Here is a 20,771-nt window from a genome sequence, read left to right as displayed (position 1 = left end):
TAAATGTCGACATAGATCAATCGGATCATATCTGTCAATCCACAGAACTAAAGGATTACGTAGCTCTCCTTAGAATTACATAACAAGTAAGCAATTAAAAGATTATGTAACTTTTTAGCATAAAAAGGGATGAAAGCAGTTCTCCTTAGTAGACAAAGCAAATAAGTTCTCCTTAGAATTCTGCTACTACGTCGCACATAGAGGATTATGTGAATATAAAATAATTTTTTCAGATAGGATAAATTTCAACAACCCTCATATGGTTTGTAAAATGACAAGTGTCACCCCTCCTTTTAAAAATTAGCCACACACCACCGTTTCTTTTTTGACATGGCACCAAGAGAACATTCACTTTGCCATGTGGATCCCATGTCACCGAACTGCACAAACCGACTCGTTATTTGATTTTTTACTCAAACTCAATCTGAATAGATTTAAGAAAAAACAGTAGAAATCAACGAAAGGAGGGGTGATGCGTGGCTAATTTTGAAAGGATAGAGTGTCGCTAGTTATTTTACAAATTATAGGGAAATAGTCGAAATTTTCCAAAAAAATATAAGTGTGTTTGGTTTTAGAGTTAAGTTGAGTTGAGTTTTTATTTTAATTGAGTTGTAATGATTGTGTTATTGAATTATGAGAAAAAGTGTAAAAAAAAGTAATGAATAATTGAGAGAATTTAGTATTAGAAATTGAATTGAGTATAATGGAGTTGTATATGGATTTATATATGGGGCCCACCTTTTTAACTTTGAAGAGTTGATTTTTGTTGTGTAGTGAGTATAGTTAAAGTTAGAGTTAAAATCTTATTTTAGAGTTAAAATAAGTTTGATTTTGATTTTGATTTTGATTGTGGAAAATGACAAATGAGATGAGATTATAAATTTGACTTGGAAAACGTGTATTTTTGTTATGTAGTGTATTGAGTTAAAATCAAAATCATGATTCTAAAATTAAACTTACAAATCAAACGGGGCCTTAAAATTCGATTGCGAAACCAAACGGAGTGATAGGTTCCGGGTACCGGTTTCATGTGTTTATATGTTGAAACAGGAATTTGAACCTATTTACTACCCGATATCCATGCACACCTTAATCGAAATCCCTTCTTTTTTTCACAGAAACTTAATTAAAATTTTAACTGCAAAGGCCCAAAGACTAGTTAAAATTTGATTTGACAATCCACCCCAGACTTGGACCAGGACTTGAGTCCAGCCTTGGAGCCTTCGCCTCCATCCCGTGCCTCTCCACCGTCAGTCTGTGTCTGCTTGTTGCTGGTGCCTCTCCTCTGTCCGTTGCCACTGCTGGTCGCCTCCGCTGCTGTTCCTCGCCCCAGCGGCAGCTGCTGCTGCTCGGGCCGACCTGCCGCCACTGCTGTTGGCCTCTGCTGCTGCTACTCGCTGCTCCTCTGTTCTGCTCCGCCATCTCCTCTGAGGTCACTAAGCCCAAGGTCGGGTCTCTCTCTCTCTCTCTCTCAATTTGCTGTCTGCAATCTGGTGGGTACAGGTTGAAACTTGAAGCCTTTAGTCCGTCTGCAAGAACTGTGAGAGAGTTCCCATTTTCAATTCGTTCCCAAGGCAAGGGGTTGATTCAGCTCCTCTGAGGGCTCCCAGTTTCCCCACTTCAGCTCCATGACCCGGACATTGTTTTGTTACGCCCCATTTCCTGTGAAGATTTCTTTAAATGTGTTTTTCTTTGCTTGATTCGTTAATAGCGTGTTGTTTAACGTTGACTCAGTGTTGTTGCTGGAAAAACAATCCTGATTGTTTGATGTTGATTTTGGAATTTGCTTAGCATAAATAGAAGAGAATGATTGTGGTGATTTTGTTCAAATTAAAGAAAAGATCGGCTTATATCAAGTTGTAATGGATTATACTTTGTATCATATTGTTGTATAATATAGTTTATCATCATGAATTTTGTTTCGAGCCTAAACAAGCCCGAACTCAAGCCTGAGCATGAGCCACCTAATGGATTTTGTTGTAATGGACTTTTGTCTGCAATCAATCGCTTCCTGTCGGTTGGCCCCCTAATTCTTTCAATGCATTTGGGGCAATAGGTTACTTATTATGGGTAACTATCTCCTCTGGCAGATGCCCGCAAAGATGGCAGCTTTCTTGATCGAATCGAACAGGAGGTCTATGTTACTTCAATGCTGGACCTGGACCAGGTCGATGACAACAAGCAAAAGGGTTCAGGACAGAAGCAAGCTCAAGAGGGTGCATGATCTTGAGGTCGTGACCGAGAAGCACAAGATAGCCTCGAAAATGCTCTTTTTGATGGAGGTGCTGAAGAAAGAACCCGAGATGGTCGCCCCGGTGAGGTCGCTTGACCAGTACCGCAGGCAGATTAACTTGCCCAAACCTCACAGTCTTGTTGATTTCATTCGTAAGTCCCCAAGATTGTTCGAGCTTTACAAGGATCAGAAAGGGCTGCTTTGGTGTGGAATGACCAATGAGGCTGAGGAATTGGTGGAGGAAGAGGATAAGCTGATTGAGGACAATATGGACCGGGCTGCTGAGTATGTCACCAGGATGCTGATGATGTCGGTTGATAAGCGGCTTTCTCTCGACAAGATTGCACATTTCCGGAGAGATTTCGGTCTTCCCGCTGATTTTAGAACTGGCTGGGCACAGAAGTACCTGGAACACTTTCAGGTGGTTAAGTCTCCTGATGGGCCTGAGTACTTGGAGCTGGTGGGATGGAATCCTTCTTGGGCAATCACGGAGTTGGAGAAGAAGGCAGTAGTTGGAGGAACTGAAACCAAATCCACCACTCCCTCTATGCCAGGATTGCTTTCTTTGCCTTTTCCGCTGAAGTTCCCTCCCAATTTCAAGAAGGTTTATAGGATTGGCGGGAAGCTCGAGCACTTCCAGAAACTTCCTTATTTGTCACCCTATGCTGATGCTCGCGGCCTAGAACCCGGGTCGAAAGAGTTTGATAAGAGGGCTATTGCAGTGATGCATGAGATCCTCAGCTTTACTCTGGAGAAGAGATTGGTCACTGATCACCTTACCCACTTTCGGCGTGAGTTTGTTATGCCTCAGAAGCTGATGAGACTTCTTCTGAAGCATATGGGCATCTTTTATGTCTCTGAGAGGGGAAAAAGATTTTGCGTCTACCTCACAGAAGCCTACGAAGGCCGTGAACTAATTCAGAAACCTCCACTGGTTCTATGGAAGGAAAAAGTCCTGAGCCTTACCGGTTACCGAGGGAAGAAAAAGCAGATCGAGACTTTCAGTGACTTTTCGGACACAGAAGATGAAGATGTGATTGAAAGTAACCCTGAGGATGGAAATGTCATAAGCAGCTAAGCTGAAGAAAAAGCTGTCTTGGAATTTAAGGATGTCCTGCTCTTGGACAGCAATGAGATGGATGCTTGAGAAGTTCACAGGGCATACAAACCCATGGTGACCCATTTTGAGGTAGTGCTGGAAAATGCCGAGTTGTTTGTGTCAACTTGTATTTATATAAAAAATAACTCACAACTTTCAATTGTTTGGTGCATTTGGTGGCATAGATTTTGCTATGTTACTGAACCTGCCTGGTGATTTGATAAGGCTGGATATTCTCTCCAAGGACATATGTCATTTCGTTCACAGTTTTGAGGTATGTTTCAGCACGTAAACTTGAGTAAAGAAATTGTGCCAGACAGCTTTTCTGCATAGCTAGTTGAAATTCTTTGACCAGTATGAGGTTCAGATGCGAGTTGAAATGCGGCTAAGATAGGCAATAGTAGTCAGATTTTATATGGAAGAAGGTATTTCTCTCGAACAGGAGGAGCAATGTGTTTCAGTCATGTGATTACGGGACTTACTGACACTGAGCGAAGTGCTGCTGCACTGAAAGCTAGTTATGTTAATCACTTTCTATAGAAAATTTTAAACTTACTTGGTGAATTTGTTCATGTTAAAAAATAACGTATAACGGAAGGATTTGAAGAAAACAAAGCTGATTTAATCCTCCTCCAGGTACTGAAAAGATAGCAAGCAAGAAAAAGAATCAGACCCTGAATCCCTGACATTTTAATAAACCTGACAGTTTTGTCGAGTGCCAAAAGTAGTTTTGTACCAGGTCTTTTATGAAAATTGAGAGCTCAAGTGATTTCCTCTAGTTCCATGACTCCTAAAATAAAACCAGATTTTGCAAATGACAGTCAGATGTTTCTCATTATAAAGATTCTTCTTCCGTAGGAAGTGGCAAACTGGCCTTCATTACTTAAGAAGCTTTGACACTTCATTGCACCTCCTTGATGATTGTCTTGGGAATTATGATGCCGTCTCTTCCCTAAACAAGGAGATGATCATAAAAAGCAAGCCTTCATAATAGATCTGTGGTACCATCCTGTCATTATTTTGAGCTGTTATCTTGTCAGGCATAGGTTTTAGAAGTTATTATTGTGAATCCAGTGAAATAATTTACCTAAAACAATGGAGCCATCATATGTTGACTGGGAATTGATTGTGGGTTTCATTTTTTTCCAATATCAAAGAGAGATGTTATATTAACATTCTCATTAGTCCAGCTTTAAATTTCCAAAAATGCCCATCTTTTATACACACACACACACACACACACACACACACACACAGAGTCTTTTAAGGCCATCATCAGATTAGATTGAACAAAAGGACAAATTCTTGAATTAAAACTCATCATCACTCTTACTTCCCAATTTTTCATTTGTCTCTCTCTTCTCACTAGAGCCGCCCCTTAATTCCTTTGGAATTTATATATGTTTTTTTCCCAAGTAACATGAACCATCTCTTTGCATCGATGCAAATATCACTGAGAAAGACCCTGTAAGTATGGAAAATCTTAGGCTGATGAGATAAATTGCATAAAGTACTTGGGAAAAAAAAAGAAAAAGAAAAAGATCGAAAAACATATGTTTTATAAGATATTCCCTGCACTTACCTGGATCATCAATAGTAGCTGTTTCACTGAAAAATGAAAAGAAAAGGGAAATGACACATGGAAAGGTGGACTAGTTAAATATGCAAAAACTGTTTACTGCATTTTGTGGAGCTCGGGCTCAAAGTCTAGTACAGATAGCTATGGCAAGGAATTGGTTGAAACAATCTTGGGTATATTAGGTTCAGTGGTTGAAGTTGAAAAAATGAAGAAAAGGTTTTGGATCTGCTACAATCACCGTCTCTGTAAGCTCTAAATGGTTACCAATTGATATTTCAACAAGTTGGGTACCCTAGATTTAAATTTGATTTGTGAATTTTCTAATTTCTGAGATTGTTATTAGATAGGGTAAAAGAAAGGCTAATTCATGCTCTTTTTCAATGACTAGCGGATGAAAGTTGTTGTCCTCTGAAACTGACATATGCAGAAAAAGAAAATGTCTTACTGGCACATGCTAAAAGCCACTTCTTTCGACATCTTAGATTAGTTCCAATTTCCAATTAAAGATTATTATTGCATTATGTTGTATAAAAGATTGATTTTGCCCACTGAGCCTCCCATGCTGTATTACATTTAAGAGCCTCACATCCAATTCATCCTTCAGAGTCTCTTCAATATTGCATCGAAACATTAAAGAATAATTTTTAAAAAAAGAAGAAAAAGTGAAAACCGGTTCTTCATTTGTCTTAATGCTCTTACTTCTCTCACTTTCAGGCCACATTAACTCCTGCTCTGACAAACAGGGACCGGGGTCCTCAACTAGTAGCCATTGATGCCGTCACCATAGCCATCGGTGAGGTCAAAAGCATGAAGAGATTCATCAACTCAATCCCCAGAGATGAAGGTACAAACTACTCTCAACTCTTGAGCTGTCTCGAGCGCTTGTTAGATTGCCTGGCTTATCTTTGAAGCATCTTCAGCAGCTTTGATACCTACTGAAGGATCTGTACACGGAGGCCTAATTGAGGTCCCTTAACGGTATTTGGGTCAAGTGATGGATCCTGGAATTGTCCGTCCATTTGCTCTGAGGGATTCCAATTACAATGTCGTTCATATCCTTTAGGAAGCTCATGGACTTGCTCATTCTCATCCATGATGTTAATTACTGCGTTTCTAAGACATTGAACCAGTGAGAATGTTTTATGTTTGGTCGAAGGTAATTCTCTCGTTTTTCCCGATCAAGGCCATATCTTGGCTCCTGGAGATCTGGTATGGCTCGCTGGAATAAGGGAAACATTAGCAAGCATAGACAGGTCGCCAGCCGACCTGCCAGATGTCGTCTTGATGAGGTTCCTGTATGAAGAAGTATTTATAGAAATTTAAATGAGATTATTATAGGGCAAACAAGCTGCAACCAAATGCATTTTTAGGTGAGAATTATTCGACACATGGATAAAAAAGAAGGTAAATTATGTAAAAAGGCTATATAGTTTGAGAGTTTTTTCATATATATAACGACTTTCCAATCGTGATTGTAAATGTACAAGGTATTATTTTCATTCCAAATCTATCCCAGCATTTTTATTCTGTTAAATGACCTTATGTAGATACACTAATTTTTTTTTAAAAAAAATCAGGAAATAAACAATCAAACAAAAAAGAAAAAAGGAAAAACGGGAGAGAGAATGACCAAGGAATGGAGGTCGACCAAAAATCTATGCCACGGACCTCCCCTTTCCAGTAAATTATTTCAAAGAAAGTATTAATATTTAGAAACAAAAAAAAACTAATAAGAGACTTGGGTTGGATTAGCATCGTACTAGATAGATACTATAGATAACTAGGAGTTTTTCGCTTTCAAATTCTCGAAAACACTCCAACTGTTTATGATATTTTAAAGAAGGCGGGGATTTTTGCAGAATTTCATTTCGATCAAACGAAAGTCAATTACCCCAAACGGCTGGGTCACCGACGGCCATTGGGCTAGGGTTCGCACTTGGGTTTCCCTACGCATCATCCTTTCTTTACAATCTCTGTTTATTTTCTCATCTGTAGGTAGCAATACCGCCGCCTGCCAACCCCCATAGTCTTAAGGTCATCGGAGGGCAATTGCGACCTTAACCGGTTGCACACGGATATGGCTTACGATAAATTATTAGTGGGCGGACTTTGCTTGCAGTATAGAGATTTAAATTTTTAGCAGAAGCACCTTGTGAACAGTAACAAGCTCATGTTTGAATATGATTAGTCTCAAACTATTAAGCTAAAAACACCCGTGCTGTTATGCTCGCTCAAAAAGAGAATTCTGAAATACGATAATCTTACATGCTGGCGCTAAAAGGCCCCGCCACGGTCCTCAAGTGTTCTGAAAAACCATTATGTATATGTTAGCTTTGAACTTCAGAGGCAGCCGGGCAGGGTACCCTAGGCCAGCAACCTCGGGTTGGTTTTCTTCACTCAAGGAAACCAGGGATCTATTTCCGATTTTCAGTTCGGGTATTAAAAAAAAAAAAAAGACAAGATAAATCGACTGAAGATAAGAAAAAACACATGTTTTCCGAAGGAAAATGCAAACTAGAATAGTTTTCCTGAAGAGAGACCTTAAGATGTTCGCAAGGTCACGCACGCACACAAAGTAAAAGCGAAATCCATTAATCTACATTCATTACCGCATTATGCTGTTCTTATCCGGTCTGAAATTTATGTTTCATGAGTACATCAGAAGATTGCAAGCTCTACGTGGATATATCTGTTTTAAATAAGGAAACAATGCGGGAATTCCCTCGTACACTGTTGTGTTACAGTTGATGAATTCTCTACCCTGTAAAACTAAAAGCATACAAAACCGCTTGAACTACACTTCCAGGAGGGTTATCCTCAATGAAGCAGGCAAACCTCAACCTGATATAATTGTCAAGAAACATGCAGATTTTGAATTTCTATTTGCAGGGTCCGAAGTCGATCCTCGACACTGGAAAGTTCCTTTTGGATTTCGAGTACTTTGTCGAGTCTTTGCTGAGCTGCCTCTTGGTAAGGCCTGCTGATGATGTTTACAAAGTTCTCCATATTTCCAATCGTTTCTGAGAGATCCTTTTGCATGGCCTCTTCGACTTCGCAGGCAAATGTGTCCACAGCCTTGTTCACCTTATTGATCACTGCTTGCCGTTTGCCAGGAAAATTTGATATCGCCAATAGACTGTCATCAAATAAAGAAACTCCAAACTCAGAAGAAAATCAAATAAAATAAAACTACATTGCAGGAAAATTTGAGAGTGCCCACAAAATTGTCTCACAGCATGCTCCCAGATTGAGTTTTAGCTTGCAACCAGTAAAAAAAGCAACAGACTAGCATGCCAAACAGAAGTAAAGCCCTCACCCTCCAGCAGAGCAAAGCCCAAGTGCTAGAAGATCTTCGAGAGTGGTTGGCAACACCGATGTCAGGAGGGAGGCAGATAGGCCCGCTGCTCCGAGTCCACCAAAAGTCCCCAGGAACTAAATTTAATGCCACAAACTCGAGATAGAAATCAAGAACTTAAGGTAGCGTTGCCCGAGCCTTTCAATAAATAGAAAATATAAAATAAAATAAGAGATCAAGAATTACGTATATGCTTCCTCACATAATCCTTCAGTGGAATGGATGTTCTAATGAAATTAAATCACCCCCTTCTCTTAAGTGTCAGAAGAGGAGAGAAGGAGCAACTTTGCTTTTCTTTCCTCTCTAACTTTCAATATAGCAATTGCACTCTGCTCTGCCCTCAGCTCCCACTCAGCCCTCTTTCGGTCTACCCTGCCACCCTCCCTCTTTCCTCCCTATTGCCAACCCTCTTTGCTCTGTCTCTCCTCCCCCCATCTCTATTTGTTTCCCTTGCTCCTTGTTATCAACTTATTTGTAGCTATAACCTGAGACATATCCAAAGGTAAGTTTTGTCTGAAATATTCTGGAAAACCAGCTTACTACAATCTAGCTATTTAGCCTAGTTTACCTAGGCACTCAAACTTTTTAGCTGCTATCTCCAACACCTTTTTGTTTTTGTTTTTTTTTCCTTTTCCTTTTAACACTAATACGTCCATAAATTAATTTGAAGTTTAACCAAACAACCACCTGAGTTTTGTCATAATTACTGAGTACATTTTGTCTAATCATCTGTAACTTGGCACACGTAGTAGGACTATCCTTTTTCAAATATATGATGGGCAAAGAGAGCATTAACAAAATCATTGTAATAATTTGCACAGTTCTAAGCATGATGGAGAGATTTTCATAATAATATCAGCTTTTAAATAACAGTCACTTAAGTAGGAAGTCCAAGTTTGGCAGCAACTCACCACTTCCCTAATTTCTTGCTCGAAAAGCTTGGACGAAGCGCTAGCACTAAAGTTCTTGACTACCTTCAGGCTGAGTTCATTTTCTTTTCTCAGCAACTCCAGCCTCTCCAAAGACACCTCATTCGCTGGATAGACCAGTGAGGGCCATCTTCTCTCAAAAGATTCCTTATATAGCTTTCCTTGCTTTGCGTTGCTTGATTGCAACCATACCACATAATCTATAAGTAATCTCTGTAAAGCAGCAGACAAAGAGGACCAGAAAAATCAATATTTTAATATTTACTATCAAGGAAAGATATACAGACTCTTCGATTAGCAGAGCAAAGACTGTTTAGTTGCAGTCCATGCGGCCAATCGGGAAAAATACCCCTTGTGTTGACAAAAGTGCATACATTTTTCTTTGTTAACTAAAAAACAGACTCAAAGAAATAAATTAAATGGCATGTGAAACAGTGAAAGAAAACAGAAAACGTGTTTCGGAGAAAATGTGGAGCAAGCAGGCATTGTACATTACAGAATGTCTCTAGGACAGCAATTTAAAACATCTTTTCTACTCTTCCTTCATTTTTTCCTTGAAAGAAAAGGAAAGAAAAATGGAGTCTTCCAAGTTTCTATGTCAATATTTCATAATATGTGAATGTGAGGCAATAGATAATGCATTCAGTTAGAAGATATTCTCAACTGAAGACACCTAGCAGCTTACACGGGCATCCAGAAGAGCAGGACCGATTATGTCATTTTGGACCTTAGAAGTTGCAGGCATTCGTGCAGATTTTTCCCCCTTGAAAACATATGTAGCAACAATATCGAGGTTTGACAACTGGAGAGTAGATCCTATAAGTTCCATGACACGGGATTTTGTGGTTGCAATCTACAATTTCAAGCACCAAAGAAAACATAAATATGTGAACCATAATAAGAAAATAATTATGCAATTGACCCCTAAACTTTATTGAGGCCGATGAACTATATGTTAACCAGTCTCTCTAATCTTTGGAAAGAGCTGAAATCTCACCTCTACGGCTAATAGGTACAAATGAGCAAAACTATAGATATAATAATAACCCATCACCTTCATATATATTTTCAAGAAACACCTTCACTATACAACCACCCAACCCAACTTACAGCCAGCAACAAGGGCAAGCTTATGTAAGGTCCAGAACTAGCATTGCCGAAGCTCCTTCAGGCTAAGCTTGGCCTTGGAAGGCCACTTGCAACCTTGTTAAGGTCCATCTCAGTCTCATTTGGCAGGTCAAAGGGACAGAATCAACAGCTTCAATATGGACAAGGCCTACTCTACCAGAGGCTAAGAAGGACATCAAGGAACTCCAACGAGGCAAATGCCCATCCTTGCTAGTATGACCTGCGTGGGTAATGTGGTTGAGGGCAAGCTGTTTCCCAAACTATAAATGAAGATCAAGAGCTCCTTTGGTGTTCACTCTCTTTAGTGACAGCCATCCTACTGATTTAGGTGGTAAGCTCAAGAAAATGTTTAGAATAATTCCTATCATCACGGTAAAGGTTGGGGAATTATACCAAGAAAAAACTACGAAATCCATAATGTGTCTAAAGAAATTACCAGCGACAAAATCTGTCTTCTCCATGAGATACTTTCGCCTTCCATCTTAATGGCATATTCTTTAACATCGTCAATTATGTCTAGCAGAGAGGCCAAATCAAGCTGCGCAACTTGGCATTCTTTTCTCAGAAGGGACCCACATGAGGAAATTAGTTGCTCACCAATTGCAACTGGTGTTTCAAGTTTAAGTCTTATCCTTTCCATTCCAGTACTCGTTGACCCGTCTAAGAAACTGTTTAAGAACTGCTCAAGTTCGTAGAAGCTACTGGTCCTCCATTGAAGATCAGAAACTGATAGTTCTTCATACTCGCCTGGAACAGCATAGCAATCTGAAAGTTTTGCTTCAAGAGCAGATCGGGCAGACACTGGATACAGCTTCACATGTTCCACATTTAGCAATTTACGGGTATTTTCTTTGATAAATGACGTTGCTTCCTCAAGCTGCATGATTTGAAAGATATAATTGGGAAAACTAATTACTTCAAATGAGAAGAATCATAACTTTGTGTAGTGTTCTAGATAAATAAGTTGATAAAACATGAAAGTGGATGTCTTAGAAACCTCATCAGCGTTCTGGTATATGTCAGACTTGTTTAGCACAAAGACAACCTTTTTCTTCCACTGCTGTGTGTATCGAAGAAAAGCAACCTAGAAAAATGTGGCAAAAGTAATAACGAAATTAGCATTCCATCGAATATTGAAATAACATTCATCAAGTTTGGCATATATTCCTTTGGATGATACATGTACACCTTCCATATTCACTTTCAAAATTAAGGTCGAAAGAAAAAAGTGGAAAAGAAAAGGGAGCGCAATTAAACATAACAGCTAAGCAAGGAATTTTCCGTCTGATATCTCATGGTACAAAGAAGCAATCTATCAGCGAGATTGATCAATCAGGAGTGATGAACTAAGTAATTCTGCATCCTTTACTTAATTTCAAGGAATTTATCAAGATTAGAAGAAAATCTTCATGACCACTGACATAAATTCTATCAGTATAATTGACATGCTACAGCAATTCAAACAAGTAGCTGTTTATCGGTTACGACAACCGGAGTAGTTTTCTACTGCTACAAGAAACATACCTCACTTTCAGTCAAAGGACGATCAGCAGAGATAACAAATAAAAGTAAATCCGCACGAGGTACAAATTCCTCTGTAAGCCGTTGCTGTCTTTGAAGAATGACATTAGTCCCAGGAGTATCGACGATAGTCATCTGGTTCACAGAATTAGGATAATCAATTTGACGTAGCAAATTAGTCAAATCCATGAAACTTCCATAATGTTTCACTTCTATGAGCTATTTCACAAGAAAATTGAACGTATTTGTGCTTTCAACCAACTTGGATTCAGCAAATCATGCCTCTTATCTTTCTAAACAAGTTCAAGGAAGAAAAAAAAAGGCAGATAAAAGGGGGAAAACAAGGCAAGAATAAGGACACTTGTGAAGCACCAATTAACTGATAAGTTAATTCATCCACCAGATAAACTGAAGCTTACTAGATGAATAAAATTTACAATTAAGTTAGTCCTGCAAAGTCAATGACTTCTGAGTCCCAATTCTGTCTTGCCTTACTCGTTTCCCTGTATTTTCTTCCTATATAACATTTCAATACTTGTTCTATTAAGCTCTGTGTCCTTCCTCATTCATATCTGAAGCATCTCCCATTTTTCTTTTCTGGCTCTAAGATTTCATGGCATATCACTGAACCTACCACTTGACAGAGCATTTATAATCTCTTCACTGAATTTTCAATATTCACAAACATAATATGCATCCAACTTTTCAAACTAGGACTCCTTAACCTATATGTGACTAATTCTACAGCATCTTCTGAAGAATGGATAATAGCACTTAAGCATCTATATAATTATTTGACTGCACTTCCTATTATCCAATGTAACGGATCTACCTGAAATATCATTTATGTATAATACAAGTCATAAATATAAAAGTAAAAGATGGGTCGAATCTACTTACTTCTTTAAGAATGGGCGCAGGAAGGTAACATATAAGCTGACCATCCGGGTGCCTTTCACAGCGTTGCACTTCATCAGAAGCCAACTCGGAATATCTTAGAAATGTGATCTCATTTGTTGTGGGAACAACCCCCTCTTTCAGATATCTCTCTCCCAGAAGTGCATTGATAAAAGTTGATTTCCCGGAGTTGAATTCACCCTATGCATCAATGAGGAAAGAGGGCCAGCCACAAACATCTAAGACCTTTTAAGACCCAAAAATTTTAAGAGAAAAAAACAAATGGCCACAAAACAAACTTTGCTCATCAGGAATATGTAAATCATAATGTTTCCCATGCATAAGTTTGGATAGATTTTATGCTGGTCCAGTAGATAATATTTCACTTTCAAATTTTACATAAAAGGAAATCTATTGCCTACTCTATTAACCAATATCAGTGTCTAGACTTTGTAATCTTCATTTGTACTTTTTCCATTAATGAGGTGCCTCTGCTTAACACAACCAAAACAAAGAATAGAAAAGACTTACACACACACAAAAACTCACAGAATGAAGCCAGCCAAGAAAGGTGTCTGCACATCATAACTTAAGTACTGCAGTAATTTTCTACTTCTCAAGCCAGGGCAGATATAGAGCACTGAAGAAAAATTTCAGAGAGAAAAAATTCTTTTAAGAATTAAGAAAATAACTCATTTGAAATTTAGAGCTAATACCCATGTATATCCCTGGAACCAGAATTTGTGGGAGTTCAGCACACAATTACCACTATAACCAGTAAAAATGGCTCATCAATTTGAGAAACGGCATCAATCAGAAGTGAAACCTCCTCCATCTGCAATCATTAATTAATAAAAGTTGCTTCAGACTAAAGTAAAATAATACTATTTAATTAAGTGAATAACTGCTAAAAGAGCCAATTGAGCTACCAAATATAACTAAAAGATCACCATCGGAGCAGCTTTCTGGATCACATTGATTGCTTCCCCCAATATTGATCTCTCTATTTCTATTAGCTCTTTCTCTCGATCCTCCAGTCTAACAAAGCCAGCCGCCATTTTCTTCACATGAAGATCTTTCTTTTTCTCTAACAATCTCAGCTCATTGGAGCTGCCAGGCACACTGGTTACTTCATTCCTCAATGAGCTTGCATTGTTAAATAATCCACTAAGAATCCCATCACTAAATAAACCCATGTCCTTGAATGAAATAGCGAATCCGCTGGCTCCGAATCTCATTAATTTCGATGCTTCACTGAGCAAATCCAACTTCCCAATTGAAGAAAGTGAAACAAAAATTGGTATTTTTACATCCTCAAACACAGATTTTACAAGGTTATTCACATTCTTCTCTTCGCTGATACTGCATATAAGAAAATCAACCCCCTCTGAAGTAGAGATGTTCATTGCAGGGGTTGTAGTTTGCACAGTCCGACCCACCAAAGGGAGAAACACTGCTTCTGATTTTGAACCCGCCATCATGTTACGGGCCACAATTGCTGGAAGCCCTGAAATACAGAAAGGTAATTATTAACATCCCCTTGTCTTGTACCCCTAACATAAACCAGTGAACATTCATGTTGTCACTGCAAGCATACTTCCCATCAAGGAAAAGTTGTTTAAATTAATTGACAGGATAAGATATCTTCAAAAAGCTATTAGTGAAAAAACAAGTGGAACCGAGAAGTTGGATTTCAAATAGCTGATGAGACTACATATCTAAATGGCCACGTTTTAGTCATAGGCTATGCTCGAGGCACGAGAATGGGAACTATCTGTTAATAATCGCGGTGCATAAATTGGGACCATGCCCACGTACCCAAAACCACCCAAGTGAAAAATCATCAGGGGCCAATACAACTGACAAGATTGAGCACTGCCAGCAAACTAGTTACAGTCAAACGTTGGGAAACAACGAAAACAGATGGGTCGCCAGCAGCCCGACTGTCCAAGCTCCTCATTTCCGATTTGATTCAAGATTTGAGACCTTAATCTGATTTGCAAGCAAACGGCAATAGGCGTTTGTCTACTTACTAACTACAGCAGTGAACTCTAACAAAACCAAACATTGGACCACATAGGCCCAAAGTGCCAGAAGAATGTAGCTAAGCTACCTTGGTCGGAGAGCAAAACCCCGCTAGCATTGACGGCGGAGGCGATGTCAACCCTCTCAGCAATCAAGAAATAGGCCCTGTCCCTGACAACAGACTTCACTACACAGGCAGCCTCGTACAGGCTCTTCCCCGTCCCCTCCCCACCACTCAGCACCACGATCCCGACCCGGCCCGACGCTGCCTCGTCGACCAAATCCACGCCTTCCCCATTGTTCAGGACGTCGTCGGGGGTGAGGTGGAGGATGAGAGTGGGGACTTTGATCTCGGGGCGCTTGTAGCCGCCAGGGAAGAGGGTCCTGGGCTGCTGCTGAGGCTGCTGGGGGATCCTATTGGGGGGTTGGGAGAATGGGTTGGTGTCGGTATTAGAGATTCCGGTGATAGGGAAATGGGCTCTCCGGGGCGGGGGCTTGAAGTGGGTGAAGAGGGGAGGGGAACGGATGAAGAAGAGGGGAGGAGGGGCGGTGGTAGAGCTGCGGAAGGAGAGGTGAGGTACCATGGAAGTGTCACAGAAAGACAACAAAGAGAAAGGGAGCAGAAGTGGGGGGGGAGGGAGGAAGAGAGAGAGAGAGGGGAGAGTTTATCAGCTCGATGCTATGCTCTCGGTTTGTGGCTGAAAAATGGTGATGGAAACTTTTTTCTTGTTGATAGTGAGAGTGAGTTGGAAGGCGAGGAAGCGTGCGCTTCGTTTTTGTTGGAATAATGCTATTTTCCATTGGGATTAACTTCAGATAGGATGCTGCTTAGGAGGATTACCACGGCCCAATGGGAGATTATCACGGCGCACTTTATCGGATAATTACCAGTAACGAAATAATAAGAAACATTGTTTGACAATAAATTTAGCTTGCGTTTTGTTTTTTGAATTGAATCATAATTCAACTTAACTTGATTTTATATAATGATTGTAAATATTAATAAATATATGAATGGACGAGAATATATATATATATGTATATATAGAAAGTAGATGTAAAATTTATTATTAAAAAATAAAAAAATTCATGGACATATCGGTTTGAAGCTTAGTATCACAGTGCATCATATTTCGGAAAATTAATATGGTGCATCAAGAAAATTTTGAAAATTTTCACCGTGCATCATATCGTTATTCTTCCGTCCAAAATGGGATTGAATGGTGACGTTACAACGTTTTCAGGGTCATTATTGCACAAAATAAAACTTTAGGGTCTTAAATCAAATAAAATGTATAAAAAAAAACAAAGGGGCTAATCGGGGCCCTCGTCCGCCACCGGGCACCCTGCCGGCAGTCGACCCCCCGATTGGGGTCGTTAGCCAGCTCAGACCTGGCCGGCGACCCCAATCGGGAGGTCGACTCGCGACAAGGGGGGCCTCGAATCCCCCAATTTGGGGGGATCCAGTTGACCCCCCGATTGGGGTCGCCGGCCGGCTCAGACCTGGCCAGCAACCCCAATCGGGGGGTTGACTACCGTCGGGGGCTCCCTCACCGGGAGTCGACCCCAATCGAGGGGTCGATTGCCGGCGGGGGTGTCATGTGGCCGACGGTGGCCCCGATCACCCCCTTCGCTTTCTTTCTTTTTTTTTAATTCATTTTATTTCGTTTAAATCCCTCAAGTTTTATTTTGTGCAATAATATCCTTGAAAATATTGTAACGTCACCATTCAATCCCATTTTGGACGGAAGAGTAACGATATGATGCACGGTGAAAATTTTCAAAAGTTTCTTGATGCACCATGTTAATTTTCGAAATATGATGCACTATGATACTTGTCTTCAAACTGTGATATACGGTGTTATTTTCCCTTAAAAAATTTATTATGAAAATAGTTATGAAAAAGTATTTGAGAAATTATTATTAAATGAAGAAAAAGATAAAACAATAATGATTGTAGCATTGAATTTGAGAAAGAATAGAGTTGAGTTGGGTGAAGTAAAAGTTTTTATTAGAAACCAAATAAAGTCTAGTGATTCAACTCAACTTGATTTTTTAAAATAATTATAGGTGTTAACAAATATATTAATGTATAAGAATATATATATATATATGTATGTATATATAAATGTGAAAGTAGATAGATAATTCATCTTTAATATAATTGATTATAAAAATAGTTAAGAAAAAGTATATTATTAAATGAAAGAAAAAGACAAAATAATAATGATTATATTGCTAAATAATATGATTAAATTATTCTTGGAAAACCAAACAGAGCTTTATTATTTTTAAATATAATAAGATAACTGCTAAATAATAAGAAACTTATTAATTTATAGGAAACTAATTATATTGAATACAACAAGACTTTTATTGAATAATAAATTTATTTCTATTTAGCAAGAAACTTATTTTTTTCGGAGCATCCTTAAAATCCACCTTTTAAGAAGGTTCCTAATGCCAGCATACCTTTTTTTCCCCCTTTTCAACATGTACTTTAGAATTTGAGAGCCAACGGACTCCAACTCATTCAGTTCAAGTTAAATCGACCTACAAAAGTAGTTAAGCTCTCTCAACATGATTTTTTTTTTGTTTAAAAGTAACGTCAATATCACAATATATATATATAATAACAAAGTTCCAAGCTTAATTTTCATACCATCACATTTTCAAAAACATAAAACAGATGTATCTTGCATTGCCACATTATCATTTAAATTAAGTAAATTTTTGTATTCCTATTATGGAAATATTCTCATATAGATTGTTTTAATTGAATATATTTATAATATTTTATTAATTAATTATGTAATAGAATATATATATATATATATATATATATGATATACATATAATCCAACAGAATATAATCAAAAGAAGGTGCAACGCAGTGGCACACGCCCTCAACTGATAACCAAGTGGTTTCAAATTCGATGTCCAGTGGGACTACCCATGCCACTTTATTAGCTATTATAATTTTTATTTTATCATATTATACCCACGGATCTCCCTTATAATAATAAAAAAAAAAGAAATATATACAAGGGAAGCAAATATGCAGTAGAATATACCTTCTATATATACACTCCCCCAAAAATATAAATTATATACAACTGAAATACTCCATTAAAGGCAGTACCGTAATTTGTATGGCCGTATGAATATATATTATGTTTATGTATTGATTACATAAGGTACTAAGTAAAGGACCCATGCTTCCCCGCGGGGTACAAAATATATTAGTCGTATTTCTAATTTAATTTTTAGTTAAATACGACTTGAATCAATTATCTTATAAATTTAAATAGATAAACAAAGTTATTTATATAATATTATCAAGCAATGTTATTGTTACACTTTTACCATGACAATACATCATCTTTGTGTTATTGAATTTTATCTAATTAGAATTATTACAATATATTTCAATAATTAGGCTACTTATGAAACATTAATGATGAGCACCCTATACGTACGGAAAATTATATATCAATTGGGCAGTATATTTAAGAAGACTTGATTAATGTAAAAAAGAAAATGAGATCTTATTTGAAAATAAGGAATCGGAATTTATATATATTTTTAAGATACGATGGCAAAATTATTAATTAACAGAAACTTATAAAAGAAAAGAGATTACAATAATAGTAAATTTAGTTAGAGGGTAAATAACTTTCATATGACCTTTTCATCTCCTCTCTTTTTCTTAATTCAATAATTAGATAGTGACAAAAGCAATGTCTTAAAACTCAGCCTTAGTGTGGTTATGCAATCTTCACTGGATCGTGGGCCAACTGGTTCAACTATAATTATAAGAAATTCTATGATTTGATCTACATTTGGAATCATTAAGAAAGTCATCCATTATATTTAGCATTTGAATATGGAAATAGAATTATTTGAATATCGTATAAAGACTATGAACAATCTGAAAATTAATATTTGAATATTAAGGGTTTTAATTTTAAAAACTACTTTGATATGAGATCAATTTATAAAACTGAAATTTAAAAAATATATTTGCATATATTCGAATTTGTATATCTAGCATTTCGGTTATAAAATTTAGTAAACTTGGAAAAGAAAATATTTTTCTCAGAATAATTGATTTGACCTAAAGATCAAGTCATTAAGGTTGGACACCCGGAGTTTAAACATGGACAAAGATTGAAATTGTTTTTTTTTAAAGTGAAAATTAAGAAAAATGGTTATGGTTATTCTAGTTTAAAATTTGGAAAGAAAATATTCTTTTCTTGGAATAATTGATTCGGTCATAAAGATCTGGTCATTGAGGTCGGCGTTTGAATCCAATTTTCCATTTCCTTTTCCTTATCGGGATTTTATTTTTCAATAAGGAAGGTCTATGGGTTTAATACAACGAAAGTGAAAATCCTAATAGTTAAAAAAGGGCACCAACAGTCCACCACGATAACCAAACCTAGAAAGATGGTTAAGAGGTGATGGTATGGATCACTACACTGCACCATTTTTCTCAAATTGGGATGGGTTGTAAAACATGAAAAGAAAAGTGATGAGATTTTTTCCCCAAAAAAAAAAGAAAATTTGTAATATATATTTCACCATGAGAATCGAACCTATAAACATGGTTGAGATGCGAGGGCATGTGTCATGACACTACTTCTTCTTTCTCGAATCGAGATGGATTTTAAGATGTGAAATATTATGGATTAATGAAGGGCACCAATAGACCACGGAAATTGAACCTAGAAACATAGTTGAGAGATGATGGTGCATGTCACTACACTACGCTTCTTTCTCAAATTGGGACACGTTTTAAAACATGAAAAAAAAAACGATGAGATTCTTTCAAAAGAAAATTGGAAATTTGTAATATATATTCCACCATGAGAATCGAACTTAAAAATATAGTTGAGAGGCGACGATGTATGTCATTATAGTACAACCTCTTCCTCAAATCAAGAAGGATTTTAAAATGGAAAATGAAAAATTAGTAATATGTATATATATATTTCACTATGAAAATCGAACATACAAACATGGTCGAGAGGTGAGATGTGTGTCACTACAGTACACCTTCTTTCTCGAGTCGAGACGGGTTTTAAAACGTGGAGAATAATGATTTTTCTAATTGAAAATTTTTAAAAAAAGAAAAGAAAAAATGTGAGATGTTTTTTTATTTTTTTATGAATGAATATACAGGAGAAACAAAGATGCCATATGCATATCTATAGATAGAGATGTGGTTTGCATTACACCAAAGTATGTATATATGAAATATAATGGATATGCGATGGAATATATTTTCAATAGGGGTATATTAGTGGAATAAGGATAAGTGGAATATAGAGCAGAATATATTTATGATAGGGGCATATTAGTGGGACATAGTCTAATAAAGGCATTTAAAATAAGTTGTAATATAGAACATCGTTTAGATATATATCGTAATAGTGCGTAACTATAATTATAGTGCAATAATATTTTCATATATAGGAATATTTTTAAAAATAATTATTAAGGAAATAATTACGCAAATAAGGTAGATTTTTTTCCTCATGCAGTAGATCTTTCCTTCGTTTTCTATGAGGCTCATAAACACATTTGTTACTTCATGGACAATTTCATTGATTGAGGCTGGAATAGCTCTTTTCACTAGTCGTTATTAATTTATTTTTTCACATTTATCAAGTTTTCTTATTTACATTAAATTTATAGGATCATTCTACCGTATTAGGATTTGGTTATTATTGCAATTTCTTCAACTTCTATGAGTTGGCTGCCTATTCATTATGATTTAGATAGTTGCCTTGCTCCTATCGTGTTACTGGTTTGAAATTTTTTCTACTCTATTCTATTCAAGAGTTGTGATTGCCATGCGAGGTATAGTTTTTGTTAAGATGACAATTCCGATTGTGCGAGCCTACAAAATTGAGCTCAATATAATATACTGATAATAAAAATAATTATTTTTTTGAATAAGTACCTTAAATAACTTGGCTTGTTTGGTTTTTGAGTCGAGA

General features: G+C 37.3%; 2 protein-coding genes across 13 annotated transcripts; one reads left to right on the top strand and one right to left on the bottom strand.

Moving 5' to 3' along the window:
- Window positions 1-1,178: 1,178 nt before the first annotated feature.
- Window positions 1,179-6,925, top strand: LOC116211429 (protein WHAT'S THIS FACTOR 1 homolog, chloroplastic). 10 transcript variants are annotated; one of them, XM_031545811.1, is made up of 5 exons: window positions 1,179-1,447; window positions 2,091-3,422; window positions 3,518-3,606; window positions 5,626-5,755; window positions 6,907-6,925. In XM_031545811.1, the coding sequence occupies exon 2, from the start codon at window positions 2,091-2,093 to the stop codon at window positions 3,309-3,311; it is 1,221 nt and encodes a 406-aa protein (XP_031401671.1). In that variant the 5' UTR covers window positions 1,179-1,447; the 3' UTR covers window positions 3,312-3,422; window positions 3,518-3,606; window positions 5,626-5,755; window positions 6,907-6,925. The 10 variants fall into 10 exon arrangements, with proteins under 10 accessions (XP_031401671.1, XP_031401673.1, XP_031401674.1 ...); XM_031545813.1 differs by lacking the exon at window positions 6,907-6,925 and adding an exon at window positions 5,835-6,417 and having other exon boundaries at window positions 5,655-5,755; XM_031545814.1 differs by lacking the exon at window positions 6,907-6,925 and adding an exon at window positions 5,832-6,417 and having other exon boundaries at window positions 5,655-5,755.
- A 562-nt stretch (window positions 6,926-7,487) lies between these two features.
- LOC116210920 (probable transmembrane GTPase FZO-like, chloroplastic) lies at window positions 7,488-15,474 on the bottom strand. 3 transcript variants are annotated; one of them, XM_031545072.1, is made up of 11 exons: window positions 14,855-15,472; window positions 13,692-14,248; window positions 13,508-13,576; window positions 12,745-12,942; window positions 11,848-11,979; window positions 11,321-11,407; window positions 10,760-11,200; window positions 9,881-10,048; window positions 9,178-9,408; window positions 8,228-8,362; window positions 7,488-8,047 (listed from the first exon to the last, which is right to left on the bottom strand). In XM_031545072.1, the coding sequence occupies exons 1-11, from the start codon at window positions 15,348-15,350 to the stop codon at window positions 7,997-7,999; spliced, it is 2,565 nt and encodes an 854-aa protein (XP_031400932.1). In that variant the 5' UTR covers window positions 15,351-15,472; the 3' UTR covers window positions 7,488-7,996. The 3 variants fall into 3 exon arrangements, 2 of the variants coding, with proteins under 2 accessions (XP_031400932.1, XP_031400931.1); XM_031545071.1 differs by having other exon boundaries at window positions 8,228-8,343; window positions 14,855-15,466; XR_004157580.1 differs by lacking the exon at window positions 7,488-8,047 and adding an exon at window positions 8,453-8,751 and having other exon boundaries at window positions 8,228-8,343; window positions 14,855-15,474.
- Between the last annotated feature and the right edge of the window lie 5,297 nt (window positions 15,475-20,771).

Source organism: Punica granatum, chromosome 6 (assembly GCF_007655135.1).
Source record: "Punica granatum isolate Tunisia-2019 chromosome 6, ASM765513v2, whole genome shotgun sequence".
Lineage (NCBI taxonomy): Eukaryota > Viridiplantae > Streptophyta > Magnoliopsida > Myrtales > Lythraceae > Punica > Punica granatum.
The sequence above is the reverse complement of the archived record's forward strand: the minus strand, read 5'-3'. Positions and strand labels throughout refer to the sequence as shown.

Excerpts from the sequence above, each read along its gene's own strand:
- LOC116211429 (XM_031545811.1), top strand. The coding sequence starts at position 2,091 with ATGCCCGCAAAGATGGCAGCTTTCTTGATCGAATCGAACAGGAGGTCT.
- LOC116210920 (XM_031545071.1), bottom strand. The coding sequence starts at position 15,350 with ATGGTACCTCACCTCTCCTTCCGCAGCTCTACCACCGCCCCTCCTCCC. Across the intron at positions 13,577-13,691 it reads TCCAGAAAGCTGCTCCGATG|ATGGAGGAGGTTTCACTTCT; the intron begins GTGATCTTTTAG and ends TAATGATTGCAG. Across the intron at positions 11,408-11,847 it reads GTCCTTTGACTGAAAGTGAG|GTTGCTTTTCTTCGATACAC; the intron begins GTATGTTTCTTG and ends ACATTTTTCTAG.